Source organism: Patiria miniata, unplaced genomic scaffold (assembly GCF_015706575.1).
Source record: "Patiria miniata isolate m_02_andy unplaced genomic scaffold, ASM1570657v1 HiC_scaffold_5, whole genome shotgun sequence".
NCBI lineage: Eukaryota > Metazoa > Echinodermata > Asteroidea > Valvatida > Asterinidae > Patiria > Patiria miniata.
The window spans coordinates 36,786,052-36,801,676 of record NW_024037072.1 but is presented as its reverse complement, the minus strand read 5'-3'; the positions used below and the strand labels follow the sequence as shown (position 1 = coordinate 36,801,676).

At 39.4% G+C, this 15,625-nt stretch overlaps 1 protein-coding gene across 1 annotated transcript; it reads right to left on the bottom strand.

The window, feature by feature from the left end:
- Positions 1 to 938: 938 nt before the first annotated feature.
- Positions 939 to 15,625, bottom strand: LOC119742152 (organic solute transporter subunit alpha-like). The gene is made up of 8 exons (XM_038218193.1): positions 15,168 to 15,625; positions 9,514 to 9,737; positions 8,230 to 8,387; positions 7,454 to 7,527; positions 6,868 to 7,029; positions 5,731 to 5,854; positions 4,753 to 5,005; positions 939 to 3,823 (listed from the first exon to the last, which is right to left on the bottom strand). Exons 2-8 carry the CDS (start codon positions 9,659 to 9,661, stop codon positions 3,357 to 3,359), a joined length of 1,386 nt encoding a protein of 461 aa, XP_038074121.1. The 5' UTR covers positions 9,662 to 9,737; positions 15,168 to 15,625; the 3' UTR covers positions 939 to 3,356.

Genomic DNA, 15,625 nt, shown 5'->3' with positions numbered 1-15,625 from the left:
GGATGCGTGATCATAAGTTGGTTGTCGAATCAAAAATGGGGAGTGTAAACCATAATGTATTCATCTGATATATCATCATACCCAGTATAAAGAATACAAAAGCACACACCTTTCTAATATTGAAATCATACAAGTAGGTTGTGAAATCTCTATGGGAAATGTATTAAGCGTATAAGGCCTTCCTTCCAGGCAGTATTGAAATGTTCATTCCTCGGCGTAATCGAATTTTGAAACATTTTAGATCCTTGTTTGGGATAGATGAACTTAACTTGGCAAGGCCCACCCACTCGCCCCAAATTTCGATTTTAAAATGTTGAATGACTATTTAATATATCCTTTGAAAAACAAAGTAATGCTTCATATGAAACAGATATTTCAGGTCAATGCTCTACCAGCTCAGGAGTTTTCAATGGCTTTTCCAGGCTTCCAGCATGCAACTTTGTAGTTAAAACGGACGGAAATTTCCAAGCACACAAAACTTTTACAATGTTTTAAGTTTTCTAAGACACTGTATTAAAAAAAAGGTTATTTCGGCTTCGTAATTATTAGCTTTTGCTGGGTCCAATTACAGACATGACAGACAATCTCGAAGAGGCCGCTTGGTATTTTAATTTTTTTTCTCCCTTCTTGTATTAATGTTTCTATTTCTTTAATTGAAACTGAGTTTCGATTTTCAGTTATTTCCTTCGACCCACCCACCCACAATTTCGAGAAAAAAAAAGATCGAATTTTTTAACATTTACTATTCTGAATGACCCCAAAGTACAAAAAAAATAGAAATAACAGCGGGCGGGGATACTCAACTTTTAAAAAAGTACTTCCAGAGATAGCTTTTTTATTTAACTATCTGTATTTTATACAGGGTGTCACCCAAAAAGGGACAAACTAAGGGACAATAAGAACAAACTATGAACTTAATTACCATAATGATACGGTTTTTGCATACCATTTTTAAAACAATGGAACTCAGTAATGCATGACCGGAGGAATGCATCCAAGATATCAATGGAAAGCTTACTGCCCCTACTTTATGATAAAACCATAATAATGGTCATTAAGTTCATATCTGGTCACATCATCCCTTTGTAAAGTGTTACTTTTTTGAAACTCCCGTATTTCATCCAGATTTTTGCACCTAACTAAGAAAAAACAAAAGGAATATCACTAATGACGTCCTCCGATCGATAGCCAATAGTTATGTTTGAAAAAGTAAATGTGGTTTTGAAAAGGGAATAAAACCGATCACATTTTCGTCAGGTGGATAAACCTGTAGTTTTTTTCCATAAACAGAGCCACATGTGTCAAATGTTAGCAGCAATCCTGTCACTTCCTTTTGAAGTTTCTGATATGAAACCTCGGTAACAATTTCTGGATTTTTCCATCATCATCCCCGTCATCCGCACAAATTTACGCCCTTGATTCATAGTCGACGACAAGATAATAATACCAGTATTATATTCTACAATTGTTATCATAGTAGTTTATGTTATGAGTAAGGGCTTAAGCTATTGTTTTTGTTTTATCTGATTTGCTGGCAATGACTAGCGCTATGACCCTTCGACTACATAACTACATCAGAGAAGTGCGCGCACTATACAGTGACTAATATAATTCGCGGCCGAATAATTATTATATGATGTCAAGACCCGATTCAAAAATCCGCAACTCACAAATTGTTATTAAATCTGAATTATTTTGTCACAGTATTTTTTCTATTCGTTTTGAAAGTGATGGATCCTGAAATCTAAAAGTTTAAACAAACAGTCGAAACGTATTTGATTTATATCTCGGATGAGATGAACAATGACGTATTTAAACTTATTTTATTTTCTCATTTCGATAAAACCAAGGTTTCTGAATCAAACCGTGTTAAACAATTAAGTCATTTTTCCCCCAAGAAAATAGTTTCAGCGATTTCACAAAATAAAGATATTCATTCATGCCTATCACTTGCAAAGAAAATCATTTGATTCATATTAATTTTATTTCAAAATCTACATTTAATTACAAAAACTATGCGATAATTTACTGAAGCCAAATGTGCGTTACTTGCAAGCCACTGCGTTATAAAATTAAGTGTGTGTTCAAAATTAAAACAACTTTTTGTGTACAACCAAATTAGACTGAGGGCGCACACAATTCCGACCGAGTACTGATGACTCAAAGGACATCCACCAACGGGGGCGCTATTCATAATAAAAACAATTACGTCCAAAGGATGGATTGGTTCTGAACGGAAGCTAAAAAATATAACCTTTTGCAACAGAACAGGCATTTATTTTAACTATATTCAAACATTGTCTTTGACATTAAAAAATGGTAGCCAAGAAAAGTTTATAGCGGATTATACATAATGTTTGTCCATTATAAGGAATAAGTACCTTGGATAACACACAAAAGTATCTCCTTTAAAAAAACTCAGATAATAAAACAAGATGGCACAAATGTATATTTGCAAATGCAATACAATTCAATATAAAATTTTATAATTCAGCTCCAAATTTGCTTTTTTCTTTCCTTCCTTTTTTGTAAGATTTCGAAATAAGACAACAACACCACACACCATGATACATTGCCTGCAAGTTTTCGTTCAAATCATACTGCCGCTTCACACCGCATTTGTCTCTAAAAAACTCTCACTGTAGATTTTCTATGCATGAGTAGCGGGCAGAGAGCTAGAGACACATATATATCGTTGAGGCCTTACATAGAAGTTAACTTCACCAAACACGTGAAATTAATTGTGACCATGCACTGCGGCAACTATAAGCAACATTAGTTTCTGTCGGCAATCACACTGTACCATACAACGCAACATGCATTTACTGACATTTTTTTCCCAGAAAAGCGCGTGATCGTCAAAGGATACTGTTGTCGGGTAATTAGGGCTATAACAACAATTTTAACATAGTTCATTTTGTAATGTTTTTAAAGGTACGAGCGATGTGCCCATTCTCATTGCTGTGGGGGAACCAACTCTTAACTATTGAAAACATTTTTTTTTTATTCGGCATACCCTATTAGTTTGTCCAGTTTACTATAGAAGGCGTCACTCAAGTTAACATACAAAAAACAGTATTGTGTTCTGTAGGGCTAATTCCGTTGGCAGAAAACGTACTCTGCCTAAACAAGCTGATGCTTTGGCCCGTACTGTGCATATGGTAGACTGTGTTAAGATCATTTAAAAAGACTTCGATGTATCATAGCTCTTAATGTGTTTAGCAATGAGCAGCTGTTTCGTCAACAGAAATTCGTATAAACACCACCGTCGATATATTAGGTCCGGTGGTATAGACGCAGTCATGGAGGAATTCCTTTATGATGTAGTGCCCGACTCGAAGGCATCCGTGAATTGTTTAAACATCAGTTTCTCTGGAAGACGCAAAGGTATCCAAAACAAAACTGGACGGGAGCTGGATATGGGTGACAACCCTACCGTTGGCCGTGTTGTTGTTCAGCAGCGGTTCTTTCTGCCCATCGAATGGCAATTTGTCCTCTTTTGGATCCGATGATGCATTCTTCGTCAACACAACGCCGTTCCCGGTCCCATTCGCCTCCCGGTGTTGCCAGATGCTATCCGGCTGGCACTTCTGCACCATTGAGGGCGTCGTCGGCTGGGACGCGTCGCCGCCGTTGGGGGCGTCGTAATCGCTCAGCATGATCTGCTCGGCTGGGTTCTTCTTGTAGTTGGTCTTGGACATGCGCTTGTAGGTCTGTCGCTCGATCAGATCGTGGTCCACGTTGCCTTCCACGCGGCGATACCACAGCGCCGCTAGCATCATGAAGAAGAACATCTCCACGATGACTGTGAAGTTGAGGATCGCTGCAGACAGCAAAAAAAAAAACGTTATTAAAAAGTGAACACATTTGATCAAGTTCACTTCACATTTTTACAGACTATGCCATAAAGTCGAAACCGAATTTGCAAAAAAAAATCTCTATCTCGTCATTACAATTTAGGATGCTAAGATAACTCTCGAAGTGGAAAAGCTTGCCAGTTTTGCAACCCAACCATGCAAATTAGGATTTACCAAATCGTGTACATAGACCTAAAAAAACCAACAGGAAAGCCGGACCCCGTTTACCTGCTTGCGCGTTTCTAGTCCATCTTGTTGCCATGCGTATTTCGGCCAATATTAGGCCGCGTTAGAATTACTTATGGCTATGGCTGGCAATAACACACGAGTCTATGAGAAGTGGCTGCAGCCACGTCCATAGTTGTGTGTGTAATCTCGATCCGTAGCCAACTAATTCGGACGCAGCCATATAAGTAAGCCTATACAAGGCATAACACAAAAGTACTGACAATGTGACTTTGTTCATTCGCGAAGGTTCCGGACAGAAATATCCAGAATTAAGATGACAATGTTATTAAGAAGACATGGTTGACACCTCGTATATAATCGTTATTAAGAACATACTTTTCTCGGAAGATGTCCACAAATACAATCAACATTGCTTAGCCTCTTCCAATTCATTTTTTTTTTCATTCGCATCCCTTTGCTTCCAAGCTGAATTATAAAATTCAACCAATTTTTTTTATTATAGGCCTAATGGCTTTATTCCTTACTAATATTACGGCGGACACTTCTAATCCTTGACTGCCAGCCAACTCGCACATGCAATGTTAAATATCCCTTCAAGGAGACTGTTGCAGTACGAAGCGAAATCAGAAGCAGAACAGATTTGGTGTTGTTTGTTTACGCGTAATGCTAAACAAAATATATTTAGCTGTACACATTTCGCTCTTACTTCTTTCGTTGACCCTAGGGCTGTACGGCCCCAGACACTTGATGACACCGAACTTGGCAAAGGCCCCAGTGATTATACTCTGGATGCTGGTGATGATCAACACGAACTGCACGGTGAAAAACTTGGGCTTGACTTTGTAGGAGGACAGGGGGTCCTGCGAGATCTTGAAGAAGGTGACGAGAGCCTGCAGCGCCACCATGTTGGAGATGAGGGCGATGAGCGTCATGTACGGGTAGGCATCGCCCAGCATGAGCTGCAAACAGAGTGGGGAAAATTATGACGGTTGGCGTAGTCAAGATTTGATTCGAGGAGATGGCGGGGCAAGCTAGGGGCAGTGGCGCAAACAGGTGGGTTTTTTAGGACCAAAGGGGGAGGCACATGGGCGTCGCCAGGATTTTTCTAGATGGGGGGCAAAGCAAATTTATTTCCCAAAATCCTTGAGCTTTCTCTAGCATATTCTGAATTTATCATTTTCGAGGGTGGACGGAGGGACATTATTTTGCCCAACCCACCACCATTGACACCCCGCGGCCTGGACGCCCATGTTGTTAAATGTGCATTAAATTAACAACAATATGACTTCGCACCTCGACTTTTTTGTTCTCCTTTTTTCCCTTCCTTTATCTATTTATTTATTTATTTATTTTGCTTTTTCCGGGGGGCCTTGCCACCCCCTCGCGCCGCCCATGGGGAGGCAATATTTCTTTAACATCGTTTTACATTTCTTCATTTAACACAACAGCAGGATTTTAAAATCTTGTTTTCTCAAGAATAACTTCGGCAACTCCCATTAATTTTGGCGGTCTGTATTTCAGTTTACTGAGCTCAGAAACTCTAAAATGTTACACAATTAAAAGCCATTTTTTTCTGCAGAATCCAGATATATAAAATATGCCAATTTTTAAGAGTCTGGTGACAGATCACAACTCAGATCTCGTACTTCCAAATAGAAATATGATTGAGCACTTTATATCTTACCGCTCCTTCATTGTAGTTTCCATTGATCCAGAGGATGATGGCAATGAACCACAGGATGGGTCTCAACACAGCCACCTGCAGCACCAGAATCTTCACTCTCCGGGAGAACTTCCCGACATTTTTTCTTGCAAAAAGAATCAAGTGAAACGTAACTGATTAAAAAAAAAACCTTTATTTTATTCTGTGGCGGATTGCCAAAGAGCCTGCACTTTTGTTAAACATCGTACTGGTACTAAACAGTACGGTGAAATTATTCCCTCTGGTTTGCTGTTATTCAGAAGAAATCAAGAAATGTAGGTGATTTCCAACGATCAGCCAATTATTGACTTAATTTTGGAAATAAAGAGTGCTATCAATTAATAAAATCGTGTTTCGTGAGCAAAAGGTTGTACATGGTTTTTCACTGTTTTTTTTTTAAAGTATGAAATCCACTGAGCTGAGACTTCAACGGGCTAGGTTTTGAACATTTTCCTTTGGATTTTGATTAATGTTATTATTGGAAACGAACAACTGCATGAATTGTAAATGATTGTACATGCGTTAAATTTTCTTGCACGAAAATGTTCTCTTGTTTAAATGCTCTCTAAAAAAAATATCGTCAAAAACTGACCGTTTTCTTTCGTTCTTGAGAACTGACTTAAAATCAAGTCACTACCGGAAGACGCTCCGATCGTTTTTAACTTTCGACTATAGACTTGTGTTAACCAAAGATTTTCCGGTCAATTATCCTTAATATAGAAATACAGTTTTCTTGACCGAGTTTTAGTCGCACCAATTCATTCCTATAATTCTGAAAACTAGAGGATTATCAACCTTCTTAATCATATTACATTTCTGTGTGTCTATTTTCAGACCGTGTTCATTGTTGAAATGACCGAAACAAAGAGACAGCGTTCTTATTTAAAAACAGTCTTGTTAAATTTGACTAGAAAACAGTGAAACTTGCACCCATCTGACCCTAGCTGATGTAGTCAGCTGGGTTCAAGTTTGACTAGTACCTAATGAGGTAATAGTCAAATCTGACTAAAACTACAAAAAGCCGACTCTATGCACAATTTGTTTTGCCCTGATTCGGCGTTATTTTCTTTTTTTCATTGACAGAAATGTGAAGTACAATTTCCAAATGTTGCAACTTACTCGTTTATGAGTACGGAGGGAAGGAAGCAGCAACAGCAACAGCAACACGGGGGACCAGCTAAGGGAATCTTTATCCCGTGTAACACGGACAGCATCTTTTGCCTGTTCCCGTAGTACTCGCTTACTAGCAGTACAAACTGGAACAGGACCACGGACAACCAGCTGTAAGGAAACAACATTTTATCAAATTCAATTTTTGGACAAAATAGATGATGGTCAAACCAAACAAAGTGAAGTTGAAGTGAGTTCCAACAACCGTACAACTCAACCGAATTTACCCATGCAGCAGCTGCTAAATATCCGCAGAGACGAAAATAATCCAACAGAATATTGATTTGAATGAATCCAAAATAAATATGTCGGAGAACACAGTAATGATGAAAATCTTTTAAAATTGAAGGATGTCACACTCCGTGTGAGATGAAATCTAACTGACTCAAAGTTTGCATACTCCAACTGAAAATGCATCTAGTATAGCCCATAATGCTACCTTTTGAAAAGGGAAACTCGTTTTGTGTGTTTTAATTGTGTGCCTGTAATTGAGTGTTTTGTTCATTATTTTGAATTTGAAAAACCTGACACTTGCATTTCTGAGGTGAATTTCGCCACAATGTGAGCCTTTGGGATAAAGAATCCACACAACGCTGTCGCCGAAAACACCTGTAAAGATAATAACCACAAAAAAATGCACCTTCTTGAAAAGTTGAAATTGTTAAATTTGAAGCCCCAGCATAATAACGTATCCATGAAATGCATATTATTTTTATGAAGATATATGCAAGGGTGTAAAATGAAAACAGAAAGCAAGTATAAGCCCGTTCCAGCCAATTCCGACTTCACCCCCCCCCCCCCCCCAAGCCAAGCCAATCCCAGCCCGACCCCACACCGGCCCAACCAAACCAAACCCAATCTAACCCAACCAAATTTTAGCCGAACCCAGCCAGCCCAGCCCGACCCAACCCATACAACCATTACCCGCCCAAAGTAATTAGTCAAATCCAGCACAGCCCATTCACCCGAGCCAAGCTCAGCCTTTTATAGCCAAGCCGAGCAAAACCCATGCCCAGCAAAGCCCAGCCCAATTCAGCATGCCAGCCCAGCCCAAACAAGCCCGGTTAATAATGTATACAATCCCGGCCCAGCCCAGTTATGCCCAGTCCAACCCAGCCAGGCCCAGCCCACCCCAGCCATCGGCACAGCTAAACCCTGGCCAGACCATCCCGCGCCCAGTACAGCCGCCCAAAACCAACTTCGAAACAATCCCAAGTCAACCAACCACATCTACTTCTTGGAGAATTTACCGTCGTGTGTCATTACGCCATAGGAATAGAAAAAAAGCCCAAAATGTGTGTGATTTCTTACCGGGTACAAACTAAAGATGAACGACAGATGAACCTTTCGTCTTCCTGGGATTTTCTTAAAGATGTAGACCTGGCCCTCGATGTACATCAACATTGTGAAGAAGACTAGAAGAAGAGCTACTAACATCATGAAGATCAAAGCAGGATTGCTCATTACAACTGGTAGAACGAAACGAGAGAAAAAATAATCAAGATGAAATCAGAGTGACGATAAAAGTGCAATTGTGTTGTATTTTATGTACCATCCTGATACCAGCTGTACAATTGCGTTGTTAAATCTCTCGTTAACGTTTAATGTTTCTCTATCTTGGAGAACAAAACAAAGATTTTGTTCAATTTAACTTATAATGGGATGTGAGAAAAATTACCAGGGTGTGCTATAGTAACAGATAATTTAGCCCTGGCTTCTTAGTTTTTTGGCAAGTTCAGTTGTTGGGTGGTTAAAATGTCTGCACTAGTCCGGAGGTCGTGGGTTCGAGTTCCACCCGAGTAAAAAGTTATATCTATGAATTCTTTCACAATTTTTGTCACAAAATGGCGTAAACAGCGTGGGTTGGGGTGGGTTGGGTGGGGGTGGCGTGGCGTGGGGGCAGGGAGAGAGATAGGGAAAGAAGTGGTAGCCGACTCCTCACAACCGGCGCTCGTAGTACATTAATTCCCCTACTGCGTTTTAAAAAATTGTCACTTTTTAAAGAAAAATTGATCATATTTGGATGGAATTTCCTCCCAAAAGTCAACGGTTAACCCGCCCCCCCCCAAAAAAAAAAAAAATAAATGACCAGAAAATGAACGATGATGAAATAAGCTTTAATTTGATGGGTGTCTCAAAACACCTTGAAGAGTTTTGAATATTTTAAATATTTTTTGGAAGAACGCGTTATTATCATTGAGGTCTGTGGGAGTCGATTTGCAGGTCTGCACACATAGAGAACATGTTTGCAGAAATGCACACTCTGTCTTGTCGAGCGTGGCCTTTGTAAAAACATAAAATGTTAAAATTGTGTACATGATGATAGCAGTGGCGTATGGGGTCCAATTTGAAGGAGGGCACACTATTTTCCGGAGGGGGTGGCAGTGGATTTTTAACAATTAAAATCTCTTTTTTTGCCTTCCACCAAATTCTAAACGGGGCACATACAGCTGTGGATGGGGTGAGGTGCACAGGCCTTGATAGGGGGCCTCTGTCTCCTATGCCTCCCTCTTCTACGCCACTACTTAATAGTGTCATGTTTAGACACAATCTTATCCGTTTGTCGCCAAGTCGGTCTGTTTATTTTCATCTCACCTGCAAGCATTTCACTGGTTGTAGGAATGTGTTGATTAAAGTAGCAGGCCGGAATGGGGGAGTTAGCGTCGGTTGTATCATTGTCCACCGTGCTGTCGTTCATGGTGACGCCTGGATACGGAGCGCGGGACGGTAGATCGTCCGCCATGGTCGGTGCTCTGTCCTCCGGCTCTGGGGCGGTGAGGTTTGGAGTATGCAGTTAAACTGCTTCACTGGTTCACTGTCTGTGCATGGTGAATTGATTCAAACATGAATCAGAATCAAAGCAAAACTTGTTCATTTTTAAATGAATGTCTCTATTGCTTTATTTTTTCACGAATTAGATTGTACATATAATTGGCAGAGTGAACGAAATGCCCGAGAAATTCACACAAACACTGACTATTTTTAGTGGGGCGAGCTTTTAACTTAAGTTTTTTTTTCCAACCATTTTCTGGAGAAAAGAATTAGCATTAAAACATTAAAGGTGTAAAAAGAATCAAACATTCTTGCAATCGGTGATACAAAAAAGGGTTATCGCATGATGATAAAGTGAATCTATTGCCGTACAACAGTTAGTTTGATAAACAACACAAACTGTCCCAAAAGGCAGAATTTAGCAAGATTCCAAGAATATCTCGAATATTATAAAGAGAGTTGAGAAACGTACGTGTTCGATCCAACTCCTTTCACGTATATCTTTGCTGTGTCAATTTATGAAAAAGAAGTATCAAATTTCGCAGGAATATTCTGACGGCCAGTCGTTGAACACTCTTCTCGTTCATCAATGGAACTACCCACTGTCTGTCTGAGTATTTATTATTGTTCCATCATTGATCGGTAAACAGATGTTTTCCTCTGAGCGAGCCACATTCTCTTTTCATTCATTCCAATCGATGTGTTTTTTTGTAATATCTAAAAATAAACAATACGTAATTGGGCTATTGCTGAGCGGGTTGGCTGGTCAGCACGAATTATGGAATAATTTTCGTAAAAAGTGCACAATCGGAACTTCAATTCCGCAATCGGAATTTCAATTTTAACAAACAAACTAATCATTAGTCCTGCATCATTATACGGTCAAAATAGTGTAATTATAATATTTCAAATGTGTGGAAGAAAGCGATTTAAAAGAATTGTAAGACATTATTGTAATACTTTAAGTTATTTTCTTTATAACAATGTGTTACGTTCGTAATGTTTTAAGATTATATCGTGATGTTGACCGATAGGAAAGTACGCGGTACACCTTAAAGGGACATTACGGCCTGGAATGCGCCCAATTGGGCTACAAATCGCGTTTTAATCGAAATGATATTAAAAAGAAAGAGCAATTAAAATTAAAATTTAAACGTCAACACAACCATCCTTTAAAAACTGTGCGTTTTAGTGTTATTCTTGCGAGATGCGTGTGAAAACGAATTTCGGGGTCACAATTTTGTACCCGAAAAATCGAGCTGTTCAGTGCTAGTTGTGATCCTGCCGCACAGTGGCATGGTTCGCATTCTGCGACCCGTGCTGTAAGAAGCAACATTTGTGTATTTGTAATGTGTTTATTGCAACGTGTACGCTGCAATGAATAGAAACGACTTGAAATACGTATGGGTATGCCACAAAATGTCCGTCGAGTCCGATGTAAACAACCGGCGTTTTCCCCGTCTTTTCTCAGGAACGGTAGGCCAGAAGCCCGGTTCATACTTAATGCGAATGCGAATGCCAAGCGAATTTGACGTCACGAAGCATTCGCTGCGAAGCTCGCCCGAGTTGAAATGTGTTCAACTTTTACGAATTCGCAGCGCGAATACTTGCCACGACGTGACAAATTTGCGTTCGCTTTTGCTTTCGCGCAGAGTACGAACCGGGCTTAAGACATTGGGTTTGCTTCTTTTCAACCAGACCTTTGAAATAGTATAAGTAAACAATCCAAAACGTGAAATTTTTGGGGTTTTCAGGCCGTACTACCCCTTTAATTTAAAATTAAAATGAACAATGCGATATGAGTTTTGCTGGTTGTTTTCGAAAATGTTATCATCCACATTCAAACAACCATATCACATAACCCATACGTTATCTTCCAATTCTCAAGAACAACGACCGGGTTCGAGTTCATGTTGCAGGATCTCGGGGTCAATCTACTTTCCTGACAGTTAAAATAATAGATAAAAAGATGCATAATTTCAACACGGCACGACAGAACACCACCAACTATAACACGCGAGAAACGTAATTACACGGTGATAACAGCCCCGGGGAAGGAGGTTGATATGCAGAAATATTAGATTGAGAAGTCAGATATCCGCTATGTGCTAACAAGGTCAGACCTGAAAAAATGCGCACGCGTCGATGGATAACCAGAAACAATACTTAATATGTAAGTTCCCCCAAATAAGAATGGTCGATGAAATCATATTTTGTTCAGGGTTCCATGTTTTGTCGTTGCAAGTTAACAACCTTTACTTCGCCATATTTGATTTTTTTTCTCGTATTAGAGAAAAGAAGTCAAATATGAATACTTTAGACTGATTGTCACGGATGTTTAGAGTCATGTTATGGTAACATATCCTTTTGATCCAATGGATGCATATTTGAAGTTAATACATCAGTTCATTGCAGAGGAGAGCTTTGCCAGAACACATTATACGAACATGTTATACCACAAGTATGATTAGGATTGGACAGGATTGCCACCAGTGGCGTCATGGGGGGTTCACCCCCCATGACAAAAAAAGCTTTTTTATTGTTAAAACCCATTAAGTACCACTTCTATAAAAAAAAAAAATAAATAAATAAATAAAACCTATATAGGTTCCCTTCTGTAAGTTGGACCCCACGGTAAACGCCACTGTTTGCCGTATGCTGTAACTCCTAACTTAATAAAGATTTGATCGTTCGTAGTCAGTGTTATAGCCTAGAGTACGAGTATGAGTACGAGTACTTTACCATGGGTGCGTGTACTTTGTCATGTGTACGAGTACGAGTACAGGTATCAAACATTGTACTCGAGTATACGAGTACGAGTACAAGTAAGAATACGAGTACGTTCCACAAGCAGGAGCAAATTGTAATGTGTCACGTGTTTCTTATAGGGCTTTTTGCTGTCAAACTAGGCATTGAACAAAATGCAGAAGCCTCCTAAACAGTACAAAACTACTTATTTTCCTGCATATGTAGCTCTTAAAAAATTTCAAATTCTTGCGGGAGAACATTTGCAAGAGTACGAGGAGTACGAGTACTTTGTAATGAGAACGAGTAATTGTTTTTCTTGCGAGTCACATTTTCATGAATACAAGTACGAGTACCAAAAACTGTACTCGGGTACGAGTACGAGTACTATAAAAAAATAAAATAAAAAAACCACGGTTATAACTTAGGATGAGTTACAAAACATGGGTTTTTTTCCCGTCGAGAAAAAAGGTGGTTCCGAGAGAAACTTCTTCACAACTGAATCTTTAAAAAGCAACATTTCTTGACAGACCACTTTTTAATGACAAACCGCAAACCTTACGGTGTCACCCTAAAATCTGAGCTTCAAACTTGATTTACATGGGAGATCGGTTCTTTCTCCTGCCTTTCTTGAACTGTTCGTCAAATCAACAAGAGCGACATTTATGGAAGGGTTGATTTGGAGCGGGGGTTACAGCACAGGGAGGGGAATGGGAGGGGGTCACAAACAAAGGGCACGTATAAACCCCATTGTCCAAAATTGATAGCCAGTATCTCATCCCTCGTATAAATGTGGTCAAAACCCCTCATAAATACCGTCACATCTAACACCTGTAAAGTTTACAGGTGTTTGCCCATCAAAACTCAGGTTGTAAATAATTAGTCCTGCCTTATGCCCTTGTAACCTCTGGTGTTGTTTCATTAAACAAAGAACCACACCACGCCGCCTGGTGACACGGGCTTTGGTTATTGTTTTATTGACGGTTCATTGGGATTGGCCATCACAGCATCGATTTTCTTGTCTTGGCAAATCTATCAGCAAATTACAATGTCTGCTTCTATTCTGTCGAACTCGAAAGGATAAACTTTTTGAGTTATTCGTAATTTTGGTTCGTCCGTCATCCCCGAAGTTTTGTATTTAGGCCTACGTGTTCCAATCATAATAATAGGCAGCACAATATAAAATATACATTTTGGCGCAAGGAACAGGTTTTAGTTCGGGAGGGGCGGGGAGGGGTGTGAACCTCTGTGAAGGACCGGAACCTGGTACAGAATTCCATAGGCTGAAGGCATAATTGGACGGTATAGTGATTTGTTTTTGAGATATTGCATTCCTCAAGACAATCGCATGATATGACTTTTTGTTTTCAAAATATCGCAAAACTTCACGACTGCCGAAGCGTAGTTTTGCAACATTGTTGTTTTTGTTCCACATCGCAAATTTGCAACAGTTTATCAATATGTTTTTAATATTTCCAGAAGTGAAAGCATGTGATTCGAATAATTTGGCAAAATATTCAGACATCGGAAACGTTCCGATTATTCCGTAACATCCGTTACAAGATACAATATTTTCAAACATCAAAAAACGAAATGATCAAAGCTCACGAAATATCTAACTGGAGTGTTAGGGCATGACATTCTAAGGCACCCTGCAAAATCGTGGCTCCTGGTGTGCTGACATTTTCAAGAAAAAATTGTATTTTTTTCATCACGCTGGTTGGCCGACCACCGTTGGAGAAAACTGGCTTTTTTTTTAACTGCTCTTAATTGTTTATAATTAGTTTTTCCGCATTTTCTTTGCAATTCGTTTTACACCTGTGAAGGGGTGCAAGCCTGCTAGACTGATTCTCTGACCTATACAATTCCCCAAAGTTGACAAACTGCTCCGTTTCATCTTAAGTGGGGTCAGGGAACCAGACTACAAGAACATGATGTTTTTCTTGGTTTTTCCAGCATCTTCAAGTCAGTTTAACAATATTTGCTATAACATTCTACTCCGCCAAGTCCATTTTTACTACTGAATATTGCAGCAAGATCAAAATGTTGTACATTCCCTTTAACCAGAAGTGCCATAGAGGCTTTTTTATAAAGTTGGCCTGAAAATAATACATTCAGTACATACATGACATACGGAAAGACGAAATATCCATCCCCTCAGCTAGTATACATGCAGTCCAAATTTACAGCACCGTCGGAATAATGGTTCAACTGAAGATATGGCAAAAACCATTCCTTATTTTGACCATTATAGTAAGTCCTTGCTCTGTGTTTTTACGACACGTATTCTGAAAGCCTTTGCGACCCACTTTGAACGAAATGTAAGCATCCTATGCATTAACTGTGTCGAAAAAAGTGAATTATTGTTATCGACGCTGTTTGAAAAAAAAGCAACATTCAAAAACCTTTTGATGTTTTATTACTCCTGTTTTAGACAAACACATTGAGTGAAATTCTTAACGAAACCCCCGGAAATTATATGGCCTTTTTAATCAATAACAAAGGTTTCATAAATTAAATCAGGAAAACGTACTGCCCCACGATCACATGCTAAAATGGTTTTCATCCATATCTTTCAAGGGTTTTCTTTTTCATGGATGGTGCAGTTGGATGTCTGGTACTATAAGCTACAAATATGAAATGGAGAAATGAAGAACACTTCTCTTCCACCCAAAGAAGGTCTTTAAAATCGATGAGAAAAACATTAAAGATATTAATACATCATGACTTACTTGTTCGGTTGAGATGCACTTGCGTCAAGAGAAAGGATTCTGCGTTTTACAGTGTAGATCATGACACTGGAGCCGACACATATACGCAGTTCCTCTTTCGACTGATTAAACGGATGCTGGTAGTCACCATGTGCATGGTAGTCACAAGTTCGAAAATGATAACTGTGTCAAAGGTCGCTATGCCTGCAGGCGTGACAGGGCGACGTTATGATATTATGCAATCATACATTTTTGTCGTCTAACTCAGTGTTGTCGGTGATATGAATGTAGGTTGCGGTCGCAATGGTTCTGTGAATCGGTAGTGCGATCTCTAATGGCGCGATCTTTTTTTTGGTTTCAGAACATGATCTGTTTATTATTGGAAGTATCGCCAAGGCGCGAACAGCATTTATCTTGTTTACATTTTTACAGTCGAGAGACCTTGCTGGGATGCTACGGTTTCCAATGGCCAGAGACAG